The sequence below is a fragment of the Epargyreus clarus genome, unplaced genomic scaffold, assembly GCF_041222505.1.
Source record: "Epargyreus clarus isolate Ecla_fem2 unplaced genomic scaffold, WU_Ecla_fem_2.2 ptg000017l, whole genome shotgun sequence".
Lineage (NCBI taxonomy): Eukaryota > Metazoa > Arthropoda > Insecta > Lepidoptera > Hesperiidae > Epargyreus > Epargyreus clarus.
Genome location: NW_027332225.1, coordinates 12580868 through 12598211, shown reverse-complemented (window position 1 = coordinate 12598211; position 17344 = coordinate 12580868). Strand labels below are relative to the sequence as shown.

The 17344-nt window shown below is 33.3% G+C and overlaps 1 protein-coding gene across 1 annotated transcript; it reads right to left on the bottom strand.

The window, feature by feature from the left end:
* Positions 1-4606: 4606 nt before the first annotated feature.
* On the bottom strand, positions 4607-9116 carry LOC140748956 (secretory phospholipase A2 receptor-like). The gene is made up of 6 exons (XM_073081930.1): positions 8969-9116; positions 7338-7481; positions 6225-6359; positions 5892-6083; positions 5199-5435; positions 4607-4900 (listed from the first exon to the last, which is right to left on the bottom strand). The coding sequence occupies exons 1-6, from the start codon at positions 9030-9032 to the stop codon at positions 4686-4688; spliced, it is 987 nt and encodes a 328-aa protein (XP_072938031.1). The 5' UTR covers positions 9033-9116; the 3' UTR covers positions 4607-4685.
* Between the last annotated feature and the right edge of the window lie 8228 nt (positions 9117-17344).

The window sequence follows — 17344 nt, the reverse complement described above, 5'->3', positions numbered from 1 at the left end:
TGCTTACTCTCGAAAAAAATACAAAAAAATAAAGATCGTTAAATACTTTATTGAAAAATGTTTTATATCATGTCCTCATTACCCGTTTACGCTCAAACTATGTGAAGATTATTAGTAATATTCATATGGAGTAGAAACTATTGCACGCTGTTGATCTTATTTGAACATAACTCGAAAAGTTGTATAATCAGTTTGGTTAAACCTGGGAGGTGTATTTACCACACCACTTTCCAAGTAATAGCAGATGTTGCGCTTCGGTGGAAGGGTTGATGCCGGCTGACTTACATATGAGGCAATGATCCTAGTACTAAAGAGTGAAAACGCACATGTTATTAACATTAGGTACTACACCTGTTATATACAGGGTGAATCTCCATAAAGTGCACATATTGAAGCAGGTAAAATTAAACCGCATTTTGTCGACAAAAAAAATAAAAAAAATAATAAAAAATTTTTTTTTTGGGTTTTACGACCTTTTGAAGTTTTTTTCATCATCATCATCATCATCATTGTTATTTTTGTTTGAACCTGATAACCCTCTTAGTTTAAAAGTTATAGCGATTTATTAACTTCAGGTGCACAATTTTTATATTTTTTTTGTCGACAAAATGCGGTTTAATTTTACCTGTTTCAATATGTGCACTTTATGGAGATTCACCCTGTATAGTTGGTTATAGATGTCCATATGCGAAAGTGATCCTCTATCAGGTAGAAAGCACACTTGTGTGCTGATTCAATGTTATAAAATATTTTTGGAAACCTCTAGATCTTCTGCGACTAAGTGACTGTGGAATATTTTCCTTTCTAGATAAAACCTTCTTCTCTTCTTCTGTAGTAAGTATAGTTGGAGGGATAAATATTAATCTTTCCGTTATTTCAGAATACACTTATGTTTCCGATGTAGACACTTGTTACAAGATCCACAGTAGAGGAACAACGTGGCATGATGCCTTCATGACATGTTCCGCTGAGGGCGGTCACTTGGTAGGGATAATAGTGAAACGCCAAATTTCATACATTTATTTAATTTTCTACATGCATTAAATGCTTGATTTTTAAAGACAATAGAGGGTTTGGAGTAATAAATTTTAGAGCTCGATTAGGAGAAAAAACATTATACATTCGATTCGTGGACTTATCAAGGTTCGATAAACAAAAATTCTAATTTGTGAGTGCCACCGTGTTATACAGGATTTTCTTCGGCATTATGCAGAGAACGCGCTGATCTCCGATGGGACGCAAACAGAGTCCCTTGAGTGCAGGAGATTTGGGCCCTCCTTGCTCAGGCTTGCAATCGTCACTCATCTTCAGCTTCACAGGATACGTGCCTCGTTGATCACACTCTCGTCGTCCAATACAACGGAAGCCACTTCCGAAACTCGCATTCTTGGTGTAAAATATTCCACAATAATATATACAAAAAGTAATAAGGACAATATGGTTCAAACGTAAAAATACCACCGCTACAGTAATTTCTAACTTAAAGCAGTGCTTTTGTTACGGCGGAAGAGTTGCCAAATATCGGCCGATTTGCACAAGAGGCGAATTATGTACCTACTCAGGAGTAGCTATGCGTCTTTTATAGGTTTCAGGTAAAACCCCCAATCTATATGGCGCTGGTCACTGGTCCGTGACCACTTTCCAGGTAAACTGCATCTTCATTTTCTATTTTGATAATTAAGGAAAACAGTCAAAACTATCTACAATGTTATGGTTACTTTCTTTTAATAGAAACGAAAATCACCTTTATTGATAGCGGGTGCGTCCATATATTCATCCCGCAAAATGTTATACTCAAAGAATATTCTAAACTATAAGTCCAATTTACATGCTATAAAGAGCAAATTTTATCTACATTCAACGCTTAATTTTTTGAAACAATTTATTTTGATAACGATTTTTATTCGATATCTATTAAAACCGTTTTTATATGAACTTAATTTTTGTCTTCTTTTTATAACATAAAAACAGTCATTGCGGAGTACGCAATAAAGATAGATATATGACATCGCTTATTTGTAGACCTTTTTAAGGTGTACAAACTGTAGAACATTATTTTGATTTATCTTGTACGGTTCAGCCAGCGTTTGCAATGTAAGCACAAAAAATGTGTTTTTTTTTTACGAAATCTGAAAATTTTGCAGTGTTATCCTACTATTTTATATATGTATTATACATACAAACCTTCCTGTTGAATCACTCTGTCTATTAAAAAAACTGCATCAAAATCCATTTCGTAGTTTTAAAGATCTAAGCGAACATGAGGACAGACAGCGGAAAGAGACTTTGTTTTATAATATGTAGTGATAATGCACTGTTTATTCGTTTAAACACAGATACACTGCCCCGTCTATATGATAAAAGACGAAAGTTGGAAATAAAAACGCGCAATTATATTTGTAAAAAAGGATTTTTGAGTCGCACATACCCATTTAGTGGTCAATTATTAAAACTCTCTATCGGTTTCATATTTTTGAACAGTTAGTTTAGTTGTTAAGAATTTAGAAACGCACCAATAAGATAAACGACGTTTATCTAATGCATAGCTTTATCGAATCAATAGTTGGAGATGTAACTGTTGGACTCAGAAACCAGGCATAATTAAAATGGACAGCTGGATGTTGTCATTACTGTGGGTGTAGGGAATTTTGTGGTTTGATTTTTATTTATCTGGAGTTAAAATGGTTTAATGCAGGTACCTCGGGCAGTGAGATGCTCGCGGGTGTCTCTTGGTGATGCATTGGGTAGGGTTGGCCAAAGGCATCGCGTACTTTGAGATATTAAGTGAATATTGCACGGTTGGAATAAACTTGAGTTGAGCACTAGCTTAATGTTATCATAAACAAGGTATAATATAATTTTTAGAAAACTGCGGTGATACACGACTACAGTGATCCTATATGAACATCACCTAGTAAAAGCAGAGTTTTTCTTATTTATTGGTCTAATGCATTCGCTTCAATACCTGTCGCGTATGTAATATATATGTAAAGAGTCTTATGAACTATGTCTGCAACAGAAATCCGTGGTGAACATTGTTGGGACAGATTTAAAACCGAGGTAATACACAACTAGTTTGTTCCTATATGAACATCGCCTAGTTTAAGCCTTGGTTCGCATTAACCGTTCGAGCCTCTTGCGTGCGAGTCGGTATTGCAGGAAAATGCGTAAAGTTCAAGCCATGTTTTTGATTAGCAGCTCGGGTCTCTTACGATCGAGTCTGTGTTACAAGAAAATGTGTAACTGTTGTGGATTTAGGCATTATTGGACACGCCGTTATCCAACGAAGTATATTGAGCCGACTTCAGAACTATGTACTAAACCAACATTATTTTTTACTTTCCAGTGACATAGAAGTCAGTTTTATTTTATTGTTAATTTTATTACCTCCTATTGATAAAGTTTTAACCTAAAGTAACTGGTTCATTCCGAAATGTTGCAAATATTGTCTCAAGAAGTGTGATTTATTATTTACCATTCGTTTGGAGGTCATATTGGGGTACTGTTGATAGCAAATGGAGTTGATTTCTTAAATAAGGATTATCTTTTTTATAATATAGAACGCCAGTATAATTTAGTGCAAGACGAGCATGCATTCTACCTGATCGTAAGTGAAGTATCGTCCACTGACATGTATAATCAATCCCAGATGAGAATAGAGTCCTATCTAAAGGTGACCACGGATGAGTCACTACCCCTTAGCACTAAGTTGGAAAGTCTCAGCGAATAATGTTTCCCTTATTATACTTTTCAACTCAGAACACAGAAAATAATATGAAATGAGTATGAATAAGATTTGATTATTCACAAATAAGTTTTTGTTTCGTTACTTGACTGATTGATTGGAACATTGGAATCTCCATAATATTACTTTCGTAAAATAATTAGAAGACATATAGCATAAATTCGTTAAGCATTTAAATTTTCGATTTAATATTGATTCTGAAATTTATGAAGATTAATGCTTTCAAGCTTTAAATGAGTACTTTGATTGATATAATTTTTTATATCATCTTCAGCCCACGTTAGTCCACTGCTGGACATAGGACTCTCCCAAGGTACGCCACTGAGCCCAGTCTTCGGCTCTCCTCATCCAACTAGTTCACGCCGCCCGGCGCATATTATCGCGCCATCTTTATTCCATTTTGTTTGTAATAGTAACTTTGATTGTATAGAACTTTCTTCAAAACTTTTTAAATGTCCCAAAAATACACGAACAATGAACATGTTTATTTGCCAATGAACATAAAACTACAAACGATGCTCAACATGTTAATCGTTTGCATAATAACTACAACAGATTTAATCAGATTATTATCATTTTTCACAATAGTAGAGAAAAATTTAAACATTTCGACGACTTCATATAATTTATATGAAGTCGGTTAAAAAGTGATCGCTTTAACAAATCGATTGCCTATTCAATATATTATAAATACTTTTAAGCATTGACTCAAATTTTTAAAATCTGTTGTATATAAATACTTTACGCATTCCATTGCTCAGTTGATTAATTTGTACTTGATGATGTACTTGCTCATTTCCATATTGAGTGTATTCCTTTAAATTGTAAACAGGTCCACACTTAATTATTAAAACCAAGTCATATGCCTACAATCATCATTTAATAACAAGTAAACGTGTATTATGTAAATAGATATTATACAGTTTTAAAATATAATATATTAGACTGCACTTCTAAAAAAATTCGTAATATCAAAAATGTCGATTTCTTTTATTAGACTATCAGTTTTTTTCTCGCAGACGAATGGAAGTTTCGCGTCACATTGCATATCGTTATAGCCTTCACCGCGTATGAAAGATCCGCAAAATTCATTAGCCCCATGATTTGGCTCGCCGGTTAACCATTTTTCAAATCCAGACTCGTCCAAGTTATCATCTGAAATTAATTTATACCCATTTACACTATTCATTTACTTATTTAGTGAAAATATAAGAGAAACCATTTTAATAGTAATGGACTTGATGACGAATACAGTTTACTAAAACCATAATATTAATTTGTAATGAAAAATATAACATAAAACAGTTTTATTACTTGTAGGATTAGAGTCTGAACCCATCTCTGTCATATTCGTTCAAGCCAAAATACAGCAGTGCTTAACATCGTCATTATGTGGCAGCGAAAACACATTATAGACAGCTGTAATCCATAATTTTGAAATCCATTTACTCACCATGTATTGTGGTCCATTGGCCTGATTTATCATTGTCAACAATACCGACGAAAACGTTCTCCTTAATTTCTTGAGGATAACTCGCTAATAGGGAGACTACAGATTTAAACTCCTTATCACTATTCATGACTACCAAGTGACCTCCCTCAGCGGAACACGTCATGAAAGCGTCATACCATGTTGTTCTTCTAGCATGGATTTTGTAGCAATTGTCTATATCAGGAACATAAATGTATTCTAAAATTAAAGAAAAAAATAATATTTATCCCTCCAATAATAGAAATATATCTTCTACAGGTGGAAGATTTTATCCAGAAAGGAAAATATTCCACTTCCCACTTAATCCCAGAAGATGGGTAATTTTGCGGAAGAACGCTGCTACTCTCCTAAAAGGCGCTCCAAAATGTCTTATAATATTGGATCAGCAAACGATTGTACTTTCCACCGGATTTAAAGTTGTCGCTTATGGACATCTATAATCAAATATTTAGTGGATGCTACAGGAAGCTGGTTATATTATGTACGATGCCACTCATGAGGACTAAGATAATTGCTCATATGCAACTCAACCGACATCAACACTTTTTCCCCGAAACGGAAAGTGATTTGGCGAATATGTATGTTTATAGCTAAATTCTCTTTTTTTCGAGTAAGCATATATGCAGTAGTAAGGCAGTAAAGGGTTAAGATTACTTTTGTCGACGGTTCCACAGGGGCCTACAGTTTCGTTAATATTCCGTTTGTAGCAAATATAAGGATGTGATGCATCGTTACAATAGTCATTGGTGATTGTGCCATTGGGCATAAATACAACACATCGCTTGTCAATATCATATGAAGGTCCCCATTTGGTCCAAGATACTGGCATTCTTTCCAAGGATACTCCTGGAAATAAAAACAAAAAATTAACCACACAAACCGCAGCAAAATAGCAGAGAGTAGACACTTCTTAAATAATTCTTAAACAATTAGACCCTGTCAGTTATCTGGCATTAGTGAAATTATGCCCAAGTATTACTTAGTTACCTTTTACTGAATAGTAGTCACCATAGCTGAACATGGAATGGATTCCTGTAAATATGCTCCGGTACATTTGGTTTTTCATAACATTTATCATTGCCTCCAACATTGGTCTATCTAACGGAGTTGCAAGCTCGCCACCTATTAATTAGAATTATTATTATTATGAATTAAGTTTCTTATATTGTCTGCAAATGGACAAAGAGAAAATCGTCGATTAACATGAAGTAGCTTCCGACAGTTTATGATACTACGGACTTGAGCAGTGACAGCCTAGTGGTTGAAACTCGGCTTCTCGATCGGGGTCGGAAATTCGAATGAGTATTTGAAGTCTATTGGCACTTGGTCAGTGCGATGGACTGTGACTTAGTTAGTGGATAGGAGTTTCGTGCTCAGCAGTGGAACATTAATGGGCTGAGGACATGATACTAGGCGATGCGGATTAGTTCGCACCTCACTGCTGCCGTGCTACCTACTGCTGTGGGAAGAACGGACATTCTGTGGATAAGCTACTGCAGAAGCGCATATAAGTTTGTAAAGGTGCTTCGGTTTCATCTCAAGGCGGTAATTTTAAGGAAACGGTGCGACCTCTGAATAACCTTTGAATGACAAACAACTTCAAATCTCACGAACGACACAGACCAACATGCACCTTTGATTCTTGGTGAAGTACCATAATGTCTATAGTGTGTGAATAAATTCGCAGATAATTATTCAATATATTTGATAATTATTCAAAGAAGAAAATGGTATAGCTATTGATGAAAGGATTGTTAAACTATTAACGTGTGTATCCTCTACTAAAAAATCGATAACTTTACCATTATTTACAACTTTTATTTACGTACTACTGTTACATTTAAATTTAATACATATAAATAGTGATAGAGGATAGCTATGGTCGTATGAAATTACCACTGTACCAGAAGTAGAAACTGAAACTACTTAGGGCGCCATTTTTACATTTGTTTTACTTTCATGACAAACTTTTTTAAATTATATATCTACTGATCAAAAAGGACGGAGTGCGCCACCAATTTTCGCCACATTATTTTTTAGATATTTGTCGCTTTGTTATATCGTACTGTACTATGCGTATTTTATTAAATTGGGAAGTACCTTCAAGTTTGCATCTATTGCGAGCTTCCTTCCACTTCGCAGGCAAGCGGTGCAGCTTGAGCCAGCCATCTATCTCACCAATATAGGTATAGTCGTATCGGAACTCGGGGATTTTCTCTTCAACTGAGCCTTCGTACGGTATTTCTGTTTATTTAATTAATTTATTTAGTTCGTTTACCAATAAACATACATTTTTAGAATTGTATTCTAACTTCTTTTTATATTGGCTGACATAAGGATATGTAATTAAAATTAAGTAAAACGACTATAGTACGACCGGGGAGTCCCGGCATCCACCTCTTTAATAGAAAGATGTGGATGCCGGTCGACTTACTCATGAGGCGACTACGAGTATCTGAGTCCTCAGAAGTAATACCTAACGCATCAGTGATTGACAACAGATAGAATCCTTGTTTTATATGGAGTTAATTACAAATGTATATGCGTGGCAGTAGCCACATCAGGTGGATTCTATGTACATTTGCTACTGCATTCATATTAAGAACATTGAAGTTCATCAAGCGGCGATGACTACCTGTATTTAAAAAAATATAGGTTTATAAAATATTAAACTTTATAAGACATAACACGGCGATAAATATAGTTTTTGTAGTTTTTTTTCCTTAATCCTCATTTGTTTGAAGTATTAATCAGTCAACGACGCTACATTCTGAGCCATATATTTAAATATTGAGTCAATAATGATAAACAAATAGTCACGTTCTTTAGACTCGTGTTGAACAAACATTAACAAAAAGCTCTATAAGGATAAATTAATATCCTGTTAAGGTTAATTTTGTACGGATTCATTCCTTTGATCCCACTAGACCGGTTTTTAAAACTCCATAAACTTTGTTGGTTTGTACTCTTCAAAATGTAATAACAATATTTTGTTTATAAATTCAGATTTTGAATAATATGTAACCCGACAAAACGTATATTACAAGACGTTAAGTAATTATTATATAACAATATTTATTTAACTTTTTTGATAATGATCAGTAATAGATGAATACTAATAAATACCTCGACAATAATATCTTGCGTCAACCAAACGTTTAAGCGTGACCGTCAGAATGGCCGGTCACTACCCATATTTTACATCGAAATAATTACTAAGAGTTGCTACCTAGTTGCTACTAGTTGCTATTAGTTGCTACTAATTGCTACCTTCGATTAAAAAAAGATAAACTACTTTTTAAGGTGACCGGCCATTCTAACATCAGGATGGCCGGTCACCTATCCAGTGAGAAGAAACTGCGCAAATGAATAGAGTTTTTTTGTAATCAATAGTTGCTACCAAATTGCTACCTTCATATGCATCGTATTGGACTTCATAGCTTTTAAGGATAAAAAAATATTACGGATTTAATATAAGATGACTAAACGCCTGTATAATGGATAAGCATAATATGTTTAATTTCGGGTTTTCTCTTTTAATTATACAGGCGTTTAGACCTCTTAAAAAGTAGTTTATCTTTTTTTATTCGTAGGTAGCAATTAGTAGCAACTAATAGCAACTAGTAGCAACTAGGTAGCAACTCTTAGTAATTATTTCGATGTAAAATATGGGTAGTGACCGGCTATTCTGACGGTCACGTTTAAGCAACAACAAATGATCAAAAACTCACCTTTTGCAAAGCTCAATTCAGCGAAACAAAATAAAACCAAAATTGCGCACAAAAAAGTATACATTTTTGTTTATTTCTTCAATACAACCACTGGCTGCACACCGATGCGAACTAAACAATACAATAAGAAGAGGCGGCATTTATATCGTATAAATATTTTATTTCTTATCGATTTGTTAGTGGTTTGACCAGTTTGCTCAGACAGATTAACAAAATTGCAGTTATAATAGTCAATAGAGGAAAACACATCAAAAACAGTAAACATACACAAATGATTAATTAATATAGTATGATTAATTAAAAATCCAAAAAAAAAATATTATATAGCTTATGTTAGTTTATTATTATGCCTGGAAATTTCTGCATTCATTCCTCATGATCGTAAGTGACTATTACCGCCCATGGATATCTGTACTCAATCCAGATGAGATTAGATGCCTTCCTGAGGTCAGCAACATAGGTGGTGCTAATGCCACGGAAAGGATATTTTCCCTTGCCCTTCAAACCAAAACTCAGACAATAATAAGAAATGCGTATTCGTATAAGAGTGTAAATCGAATATGATTTGATCATCCACAATGGACAAGAAGCTGACAAGTAAAAATTACTCAGACATTCTCCCGATATGTGTATACATAATGTATGCAACGTATGACCTCAACATAACGTTTGAGGGGACCCCCGTCAGTAACATTCCTAGAAATTGTAAATAGTCTTAACTACACACTAATACACAATGCACATAGCTTTCATTGCAATAAAAATTATTCATAAAACAGATGAGTGTGTTAGAAAATCCCTAAGACCCATGTCAAAATATATCAGATAATTCAATTTATTTAGGAAAAGCTAATGATTTTAGAAATATAGGTACGTAGTCTATGTAGTTTTATTATTCGTGTAAGGGATGTTTTTTAAAAAAACAATAATACCTTCATAAACTTATGGTTTATTTTTAAGGTTACATAACACCTTTACGTTTGTTACGAAAAAGAGAACTTTGGACTTAAACAGAACATAATATCTTAATATTATATTATTATACATTTACAATGACAGAGTAATGGAAGGTAATTAGAAATTATGTAGTAGTCTTACTAAAACGTAATCCAAAAAAGTAGTATAAGTAATACTAAATAGTTAGTTTAAAAAAATAGCAAGAACACAATAAATAATCAAAAACAATTGAATTACAGAGGAATATAACAAATATTAATTATTACATACCTAATAGTCAGTACACAACAATTGATCAAAAACACAATGAAAATAAAATTATATTAAGAAGTACTTAACTTACGTAAGTACGGCTGAAGTCCAAAAAGTGGCTTCCCTTTATTTTCCTTCCTTTTTATATCCTCTGAATTTTACACACACATCAATTGTGTGTAGCCAATCAGCATCAAGCATAAGTTATATTTAAATTGTCTGACAGTCCAGTATCACAGCTAAGATTCTTAATACAATAATTGTTTTAAAACATATTTAGATTGTTCTTATACATATTGTTATTAATTTTATTTGTGTTTTAATAGCATAAAAGAGTTTATTTATGAATTACCATTATCCAATCAGTGACGAGAACCCCTTTGACCAATCGTAGATTTGATGCAAATCAACCCATGAACTATATTCATTGCACATTTTAATTTCTATTTTTATTTATTTTTCTTTCTCAACCTCTAAACTAAAATTACTTTAATATTTTTTTAACATTTTTAATCATGTCTCATATATAGTAAATAATGATAAATCATAAATACATAAAAATCACTTGAGGTAAATAATCATTAAACCTTCTTAATAATAATGTAAATATTATTATAAATAGTACTGTATATTTGCTGATACATATAATTAAATAAGACATTTTTTAAACATTATTACATAATTACATAAGTTATAAAGTGCTGATTTTAAACTGGAACTTCGTTCCGAGTACTGTAAGGATCTAACCCTAGAGCCATCTAGTGTCGAGTAGGATTATTTTATTTCGATCAAAGCAGTGATAAAAATTGTAAGTGATTGCTAAACTAGTGCCATCTAGCACCAGCCATACGCACCAGACGGTGCGGTGAGCGATACGCTTATCTGGGCGGAGCCCGACGGGGCAATGCGTTAAGAGGACTCCGGTTGCGGTCCTTTGGAGATCCCGGAGTCCTCTTTGCAGCGCTGAGGACGGCCACCGGGGGGGTTTTAGTGCGGTAAGAGTCCCACATAACCATGTGTCACTCCCACGGCATCGGTTACCGTTTGAAGGTTTCCCCCTCGTGAACAAAAAAAAGGGGTAACGGTGCATCTGTTGCTTCAGGTAGGTATTGAGGTTCAGGTATTTGAGGTTAACACAGTTTAAAATCTCGATGTATCTACAGTTGATCTGGCATCGCTGAAAAGCCTAGCACCGTAAAGTTTAGATACTCGTAACAGCACGATTATACTCTCAGCCTACTACTATATAAATGACCGCTAATGGCAAAATTTCATTCTGTGCTTTGTAGCACACGTTAATTCGACGATATCAAGAGTTGTAGCACTTGGATATCGTTAAAACTTGTTAGAGGCCTTATGGATAATGGATAAAAAAATTGACATGGTTCGGCCACTAATCCGTATGGCAGAGTAGCGTAGTACAATACGGTCCAGACCTCCCTCAGTTGTAAGAAGTGAGCAATGCCCAGGAATAAGAGTTAGAAAGGTTGGAGACATAGAATCCATAATGTTTTAAAAAATCTCGAGTTCCCGGGAATTCCCGGGAAAATGTGGTCGGGAAATCTCGTGGGCCGGGAAGAAAAATATGCCGGGAAATGTAGGAACCCTAGTATGACTGTATAGTCCAAGCTGATAAAAGCGTAATAAAAAAATCGAAAAGCAAGCAGACAATTAGGGATGCCGATCCGAAAAAACTTTTAATTGATATCTAGTACTGGATCGATTCAGTGAATCGATATTTCATCTTAGTAAATCGAAACACAATTTTTCTGTTTCTATTTTATATGTGTTTCTAAATTATGTGCGTATTATAAATGAATTATCACTTGCTACACGGTGAAGGAAAACATCGTGAGGAAACCTGCATACCTGAGAGATTTATATAAAAAATCTTAAAGGTATGTAAAGTCTACCAATACGCACTTGGCCAGCGCGGTAGACTATGGCCTAATCCTTCTCATTATGAGAGGAGACCCGTGCCCAGCAGTGGGACAGTAATGGGTTGTTGATGACGGAACCCTAAAAATATCTAACATTACCTATTAAATTAATTAATCGTGAATAAGTTAATAAGTTTGGTGTTTTTATCTATGTTTCCTGTTTTGAGTATTACGAGTATAGGTAATAGTAATATTTCTGTCATCTGGTAAAACCACTACCAAAATGATAAGAAATAAAATAGATATTTTTATGCTATAAATACACTTGTTTTAGGAGACCTTTATTAAAAAAAGAACACAACATTTACTCAAAGTTACCTGATATAGGTTGGTTGCATGGTATTCAAGAAAATCAAAAAGGGGCGGGCATTGTATCTTGATAAAAAATAATCTCATCAATTATTATTCTTAGCAATTTAAGTGACCTGGTATATGACTTCTGCTTTGAATGTTCAGGCGTGGAGCTGATATTACTTAAAATTACTATATTATGTATTTATAGAACTCCTAACAGTAATCCTCGGATTTTTCATGATAATTTACAACAAGTTTTATTGACAATATCTCATAAATCGAAACAGTAATGACTCAACGTCTCTACTCCTTTTGCGAAAAACACGGTATGCTAGATGAAAGCCAAAATGGCTTTAGGAAAAATAGATCTACTACACTGGCAGTATTTAAGTATATACAGGAGGCTCTAAATTTAATAAATAATAGAAAAAATGGTGTAGGGATTCTACTAGACATGAGCAAAGCTTATGATAGAGTTAATTATAAAATCCTACTGAATAAGCTCTATGAAATAGGGATACGAGGAATAGCACATGCCTGGTTCACCTCCTATCTTACAAATCGAGTCCAGTATACAGAAATTGAGTACCATAACCACAACACAGGCGAAATATCAAATATAAAATCAAATGTATTAAAAATAAAAAAATCAATACCTCAGGGATCGGTCTTGGGATGTATCCTCTTTTTAATTTACATAAACGACTTACCAAAAAACTTAAACATTCCATGCGTCTTGTTTGCAGATGATATCTCGCTGGTCCTTCCTTGCCGCGATGGTCTCAATCTTAATAATACCCTAAGCAGTGTCCTTAATAGTGTTAACTCATGGTTAATCGACCACAACTTAGAAATTAACTTTAGCAAGACAAAACTAATCCAATTTAGGCCCCACCAAAAAGCTCCACTGACAATTAATTATAGTATAGAAAATACTCAAATAGACTGTGTAGATAAAGTAAAACTATTAGGACTGACAATAGACACACATTTAAATTGGAAATCTCATATCCAAAATATTTCAAATAAACTCGCCAGATTCACATATGCACTTAACGAACTAAAAAAGTCGACCGATCTTAATACAGCTAAAAGTACATACTACGCTTATGCTCATTCTTGCCTCCAGTATGGAATATTACTATGGGGAAATAGTGTTGATGTTCACAAGCTCTTTATGCTACAAAAAAAATGTACCCGGATTCTGGCTCACATTGACTCGAGGGAATCCTGCAGAAAATATTTTAAACAATTTAATATTTTAACTTTAACAAGCATGTATATATTGGACTGTTGCAAATTTGTTAAAAAGCACAACAATTTATTTGTAAAATTAAGAGATGTATCTAAATATACTCCACGATATCCACACAAAATAGTTTTACCAAAATCTAACATGGCAATGTATGGATCAGGACCCTATTCAATGTGTATAAAAATTTTTAACAAGCTTCCAGAGGATATTCAATCTGAAGATTATTTTCCGACATTTACTAATAAATTAAAATCATTCTTGCTATCAAAATGCTATTACTCTCTTAAAGAATATCTTAATTAACATTAATAACTAAGAATCTAAACATTGAATATGGGACCTAATACAATCTATTCCTATCTAATTTAATTTCAATTAATTTATATAAAATAAAATAATAATTCTTTTAACTGTTCTATCAATTCTATATAATATTACTATTTATTCCATATTAATTTTTAAGTAATAATCTAGCAATTTTGACATTGTATTCTTTATTATTTTATTGCTTTTGACATTGTATTCCCTATCATTTTAATGCATTTAAAATTGTAACTATAGAGCTAGGTATCACCATACGAAAATGTAAAATTAACGGATCCTAATTGAAAATTTTAAATTATTGTTACATTACCTTAGTATGTTTCATTATAATTATTTTAAATTGCTACACCCTTACAGGGTTTCATGCCACTGTATCAAAATTTGTAACACCTTTATATGTATGTGATAACTGCATGATGCAATAAAGATTATGAATATGAATATGAATACGAATATGAATATGAATAAATATCAAAAAATTATACTCTGTGGAGACTGGAAATTTGATACCTTGAAACCTAGTTGTAGCTGCCAAGAATTAATAAATATGCTTATAAACTTTAATATAGAACTGCACATTAAAGTGCCAACTCGACAAGCAGCATGTCTTGATCAATTTGAAAGTAATATCAAACAAGCTCAAGCGCAAGTACATTACCTAGGTCTTTCCGATCACGAAATAGGACAAACTGTTAGCGTAAAAAATGTATAGAATTTTTTTTTTAACAAAACAATACAACCGACTTCTATGTCACTACAAAGTAAAAAATAATTGAAATAAATGTTGGTTTAGTACATATTTCTGAAGTCGGCGCTCAATATATTTCATTGGATAACGATGGAACCACCACGCTCAATATATTTCATTGAATAACGATGGAACCACCACGCTCAATATATTTCATTGAATAACGATGGAACCACCACGCTCAATATATTTCATTGAATAACGATGGAACCACCACGCTCAATATATTTCATTGGATAACGATGGAACCACCACGCTCAATATATTTCATTGGATAACGATGGAACCACCCGCTCGCAGGGCGCGCAAGCGCCCTGCGAGCGGGTGGTTATCCAAAGTGTTTATTGTTTATCCAATGAAATATATTGAGCGCCGACTTCAGAAATATGTGCTAAACCAACATTTATTTCAATTATTTTTTACTTTGTAGTGACATAGAAGTCGGTTGTATTGTTTTGTTAAAAAAAAATCTATATATTTTTACGCTTACAGTTTGTCCTGTTTCGTGATCGGAAAGACCTAGGTAATGTACTTGCGCTTGAGCTTGTTTGATATTACTTTCAAATTGATCAAGACATGCTGCTTGTCGAGTTGGTACTTTAATGTGCAGTTCTATATTAAAGTTTATAAGCATATTTATTAATTCTTGGCAGCTACAACTAGGTTTCAAGGTATCAAAATTCCAGTCTCCACAAAGTATATTTTTTTGATATTTATGAGATATTCTCAATAAAACTTGTTGTAAATTATCATGAAAAACCCGAGGATTACTGTTAGGAGTTCTATAAATACATAATATAGTAATTTTAAGTGATATCAGCTCCACGCCTGAACATTCAAAGCAGAAGTCATATTATACCAGGTTACTTAAATTGCTAAGAATAATAATTGATGAGATTATTTTTTATCAACATACAAGGCCCGCCCCTTTTTGATTTTCTTGAATACCATGCAACCAACCTATATCAGGTAACTTTGAGTAAATGTTGTGTTCTTTTTTAATAAAGGTCTCCTAAAACAAGTGTATTTATAGCATAAAAATATCTATTTTATTTCTTATCAATTTGGTAGTGGTTTTACCAGATGACAGAAATATTACTATTACCTATACTCGTAATACTCAAAACAGGAAACATAGATAAAAACACCAAACTTATTAACTTATTCACGATTAATTAGTTTAATAGGTAATGTTAGATATTTTTAGGGTTCCGTCATCAACAACCCATTACTGTCCCACTGCTGGGCGCGGGTCTCCTCTCATAATGAGAAGGATTAGGCCATAGTCTACCGCGCTGGCCAAGTGCGTATTGGTAGACTTTACATACCTTTAAGATTTTTTATCAGGTAGTTGGAAAGTCTCGGCGAATAATGTTTCCCTTATTATACTTTTCAACTCAGAACACAGAAAATAATACGAAATGAGTATGAGTAAGATTTGATGATTCACAAATAAGTTTTTTGTTTCGTTATTTGACTGATTGATTGGAACATTGGAATCTCCATAATATTACTTTCGTAAAATAATTAGAAAACATACAGCATTAATTCGTTAGCATTTAAATTTTCGATTTAATATTGATTCTGAAATTTATGAAGATTAATGCTTTCAACCTTTAAAGGCGTACTTTGATTGTTATAATTTTTTATATCATCTTCAGCCCACGTTAGTCCACTGCTGGACATAGGACTCTCCCAAGGTACGCCACTGAGCCCAGTCTTCGGCTCTCCTCATCTAACTAGTTCACGCCACCCGACGCATATTATCAACGCCACCTTTATTCCGTTTTGTTTGTAATAGTAACATTGATTGTATAGAACTTTCTTCAAAACTCTTTAAATGTCCCAAAAATACACGAACATGTTTATTTGCTAATGAACATAAAACTACAAACTATGCTCAACATGTTAATCGTTTGCATAATAACTACAACAGATTTAATCAGATTAAGTATTATCATTTTTCACAATAGTAGAGAAAAATTTAAACATGACTTAGTAAATCTAATTTATAAAAGATATCGCTTTAACATATCGTATGCCTATTAAATATGTTATAAATACTTTTAAACATTGACTCAATTTAAAAAAAAAAATTATAAAAAAATACAACCGACTTCTATGTCACTACAAAGTAAAAAATAATTGAAATAAATGTTGGTTTAGTACATATTTGTGAAGTCGGCGCTCATATTAGACACGCTGTTTACATCGTTATCCAACTAAATATATTGAGCGCCGAAATATGTACTAAACCTATATTTATTTCAATCATTTTTTACTTTGTAGTGACATAGAAGTCGGTTGTATTTTTTGTTAAAAAATTTTTTCACCCTTTTTAGTGATGACATACTAACATTTATAATAATACAATATCAAATTGTAAAAACGTGATCATGAATGAAGGTAAGGAATTTACATTGATTGGAACCGCCCGCTCGCAGGGCGCTGCCGCGCCCTGCGAGCTTAGTTTTATATTATCTTATACGTTCCAACCTAACCTAACTAAATAGTCAAAGATGAATTGGCTTTGCAATTTCATTAGAACCTACACCAAATATCTTCAAACACAACTCAATTATTCCCATCGGTTGAGGAGTTACATA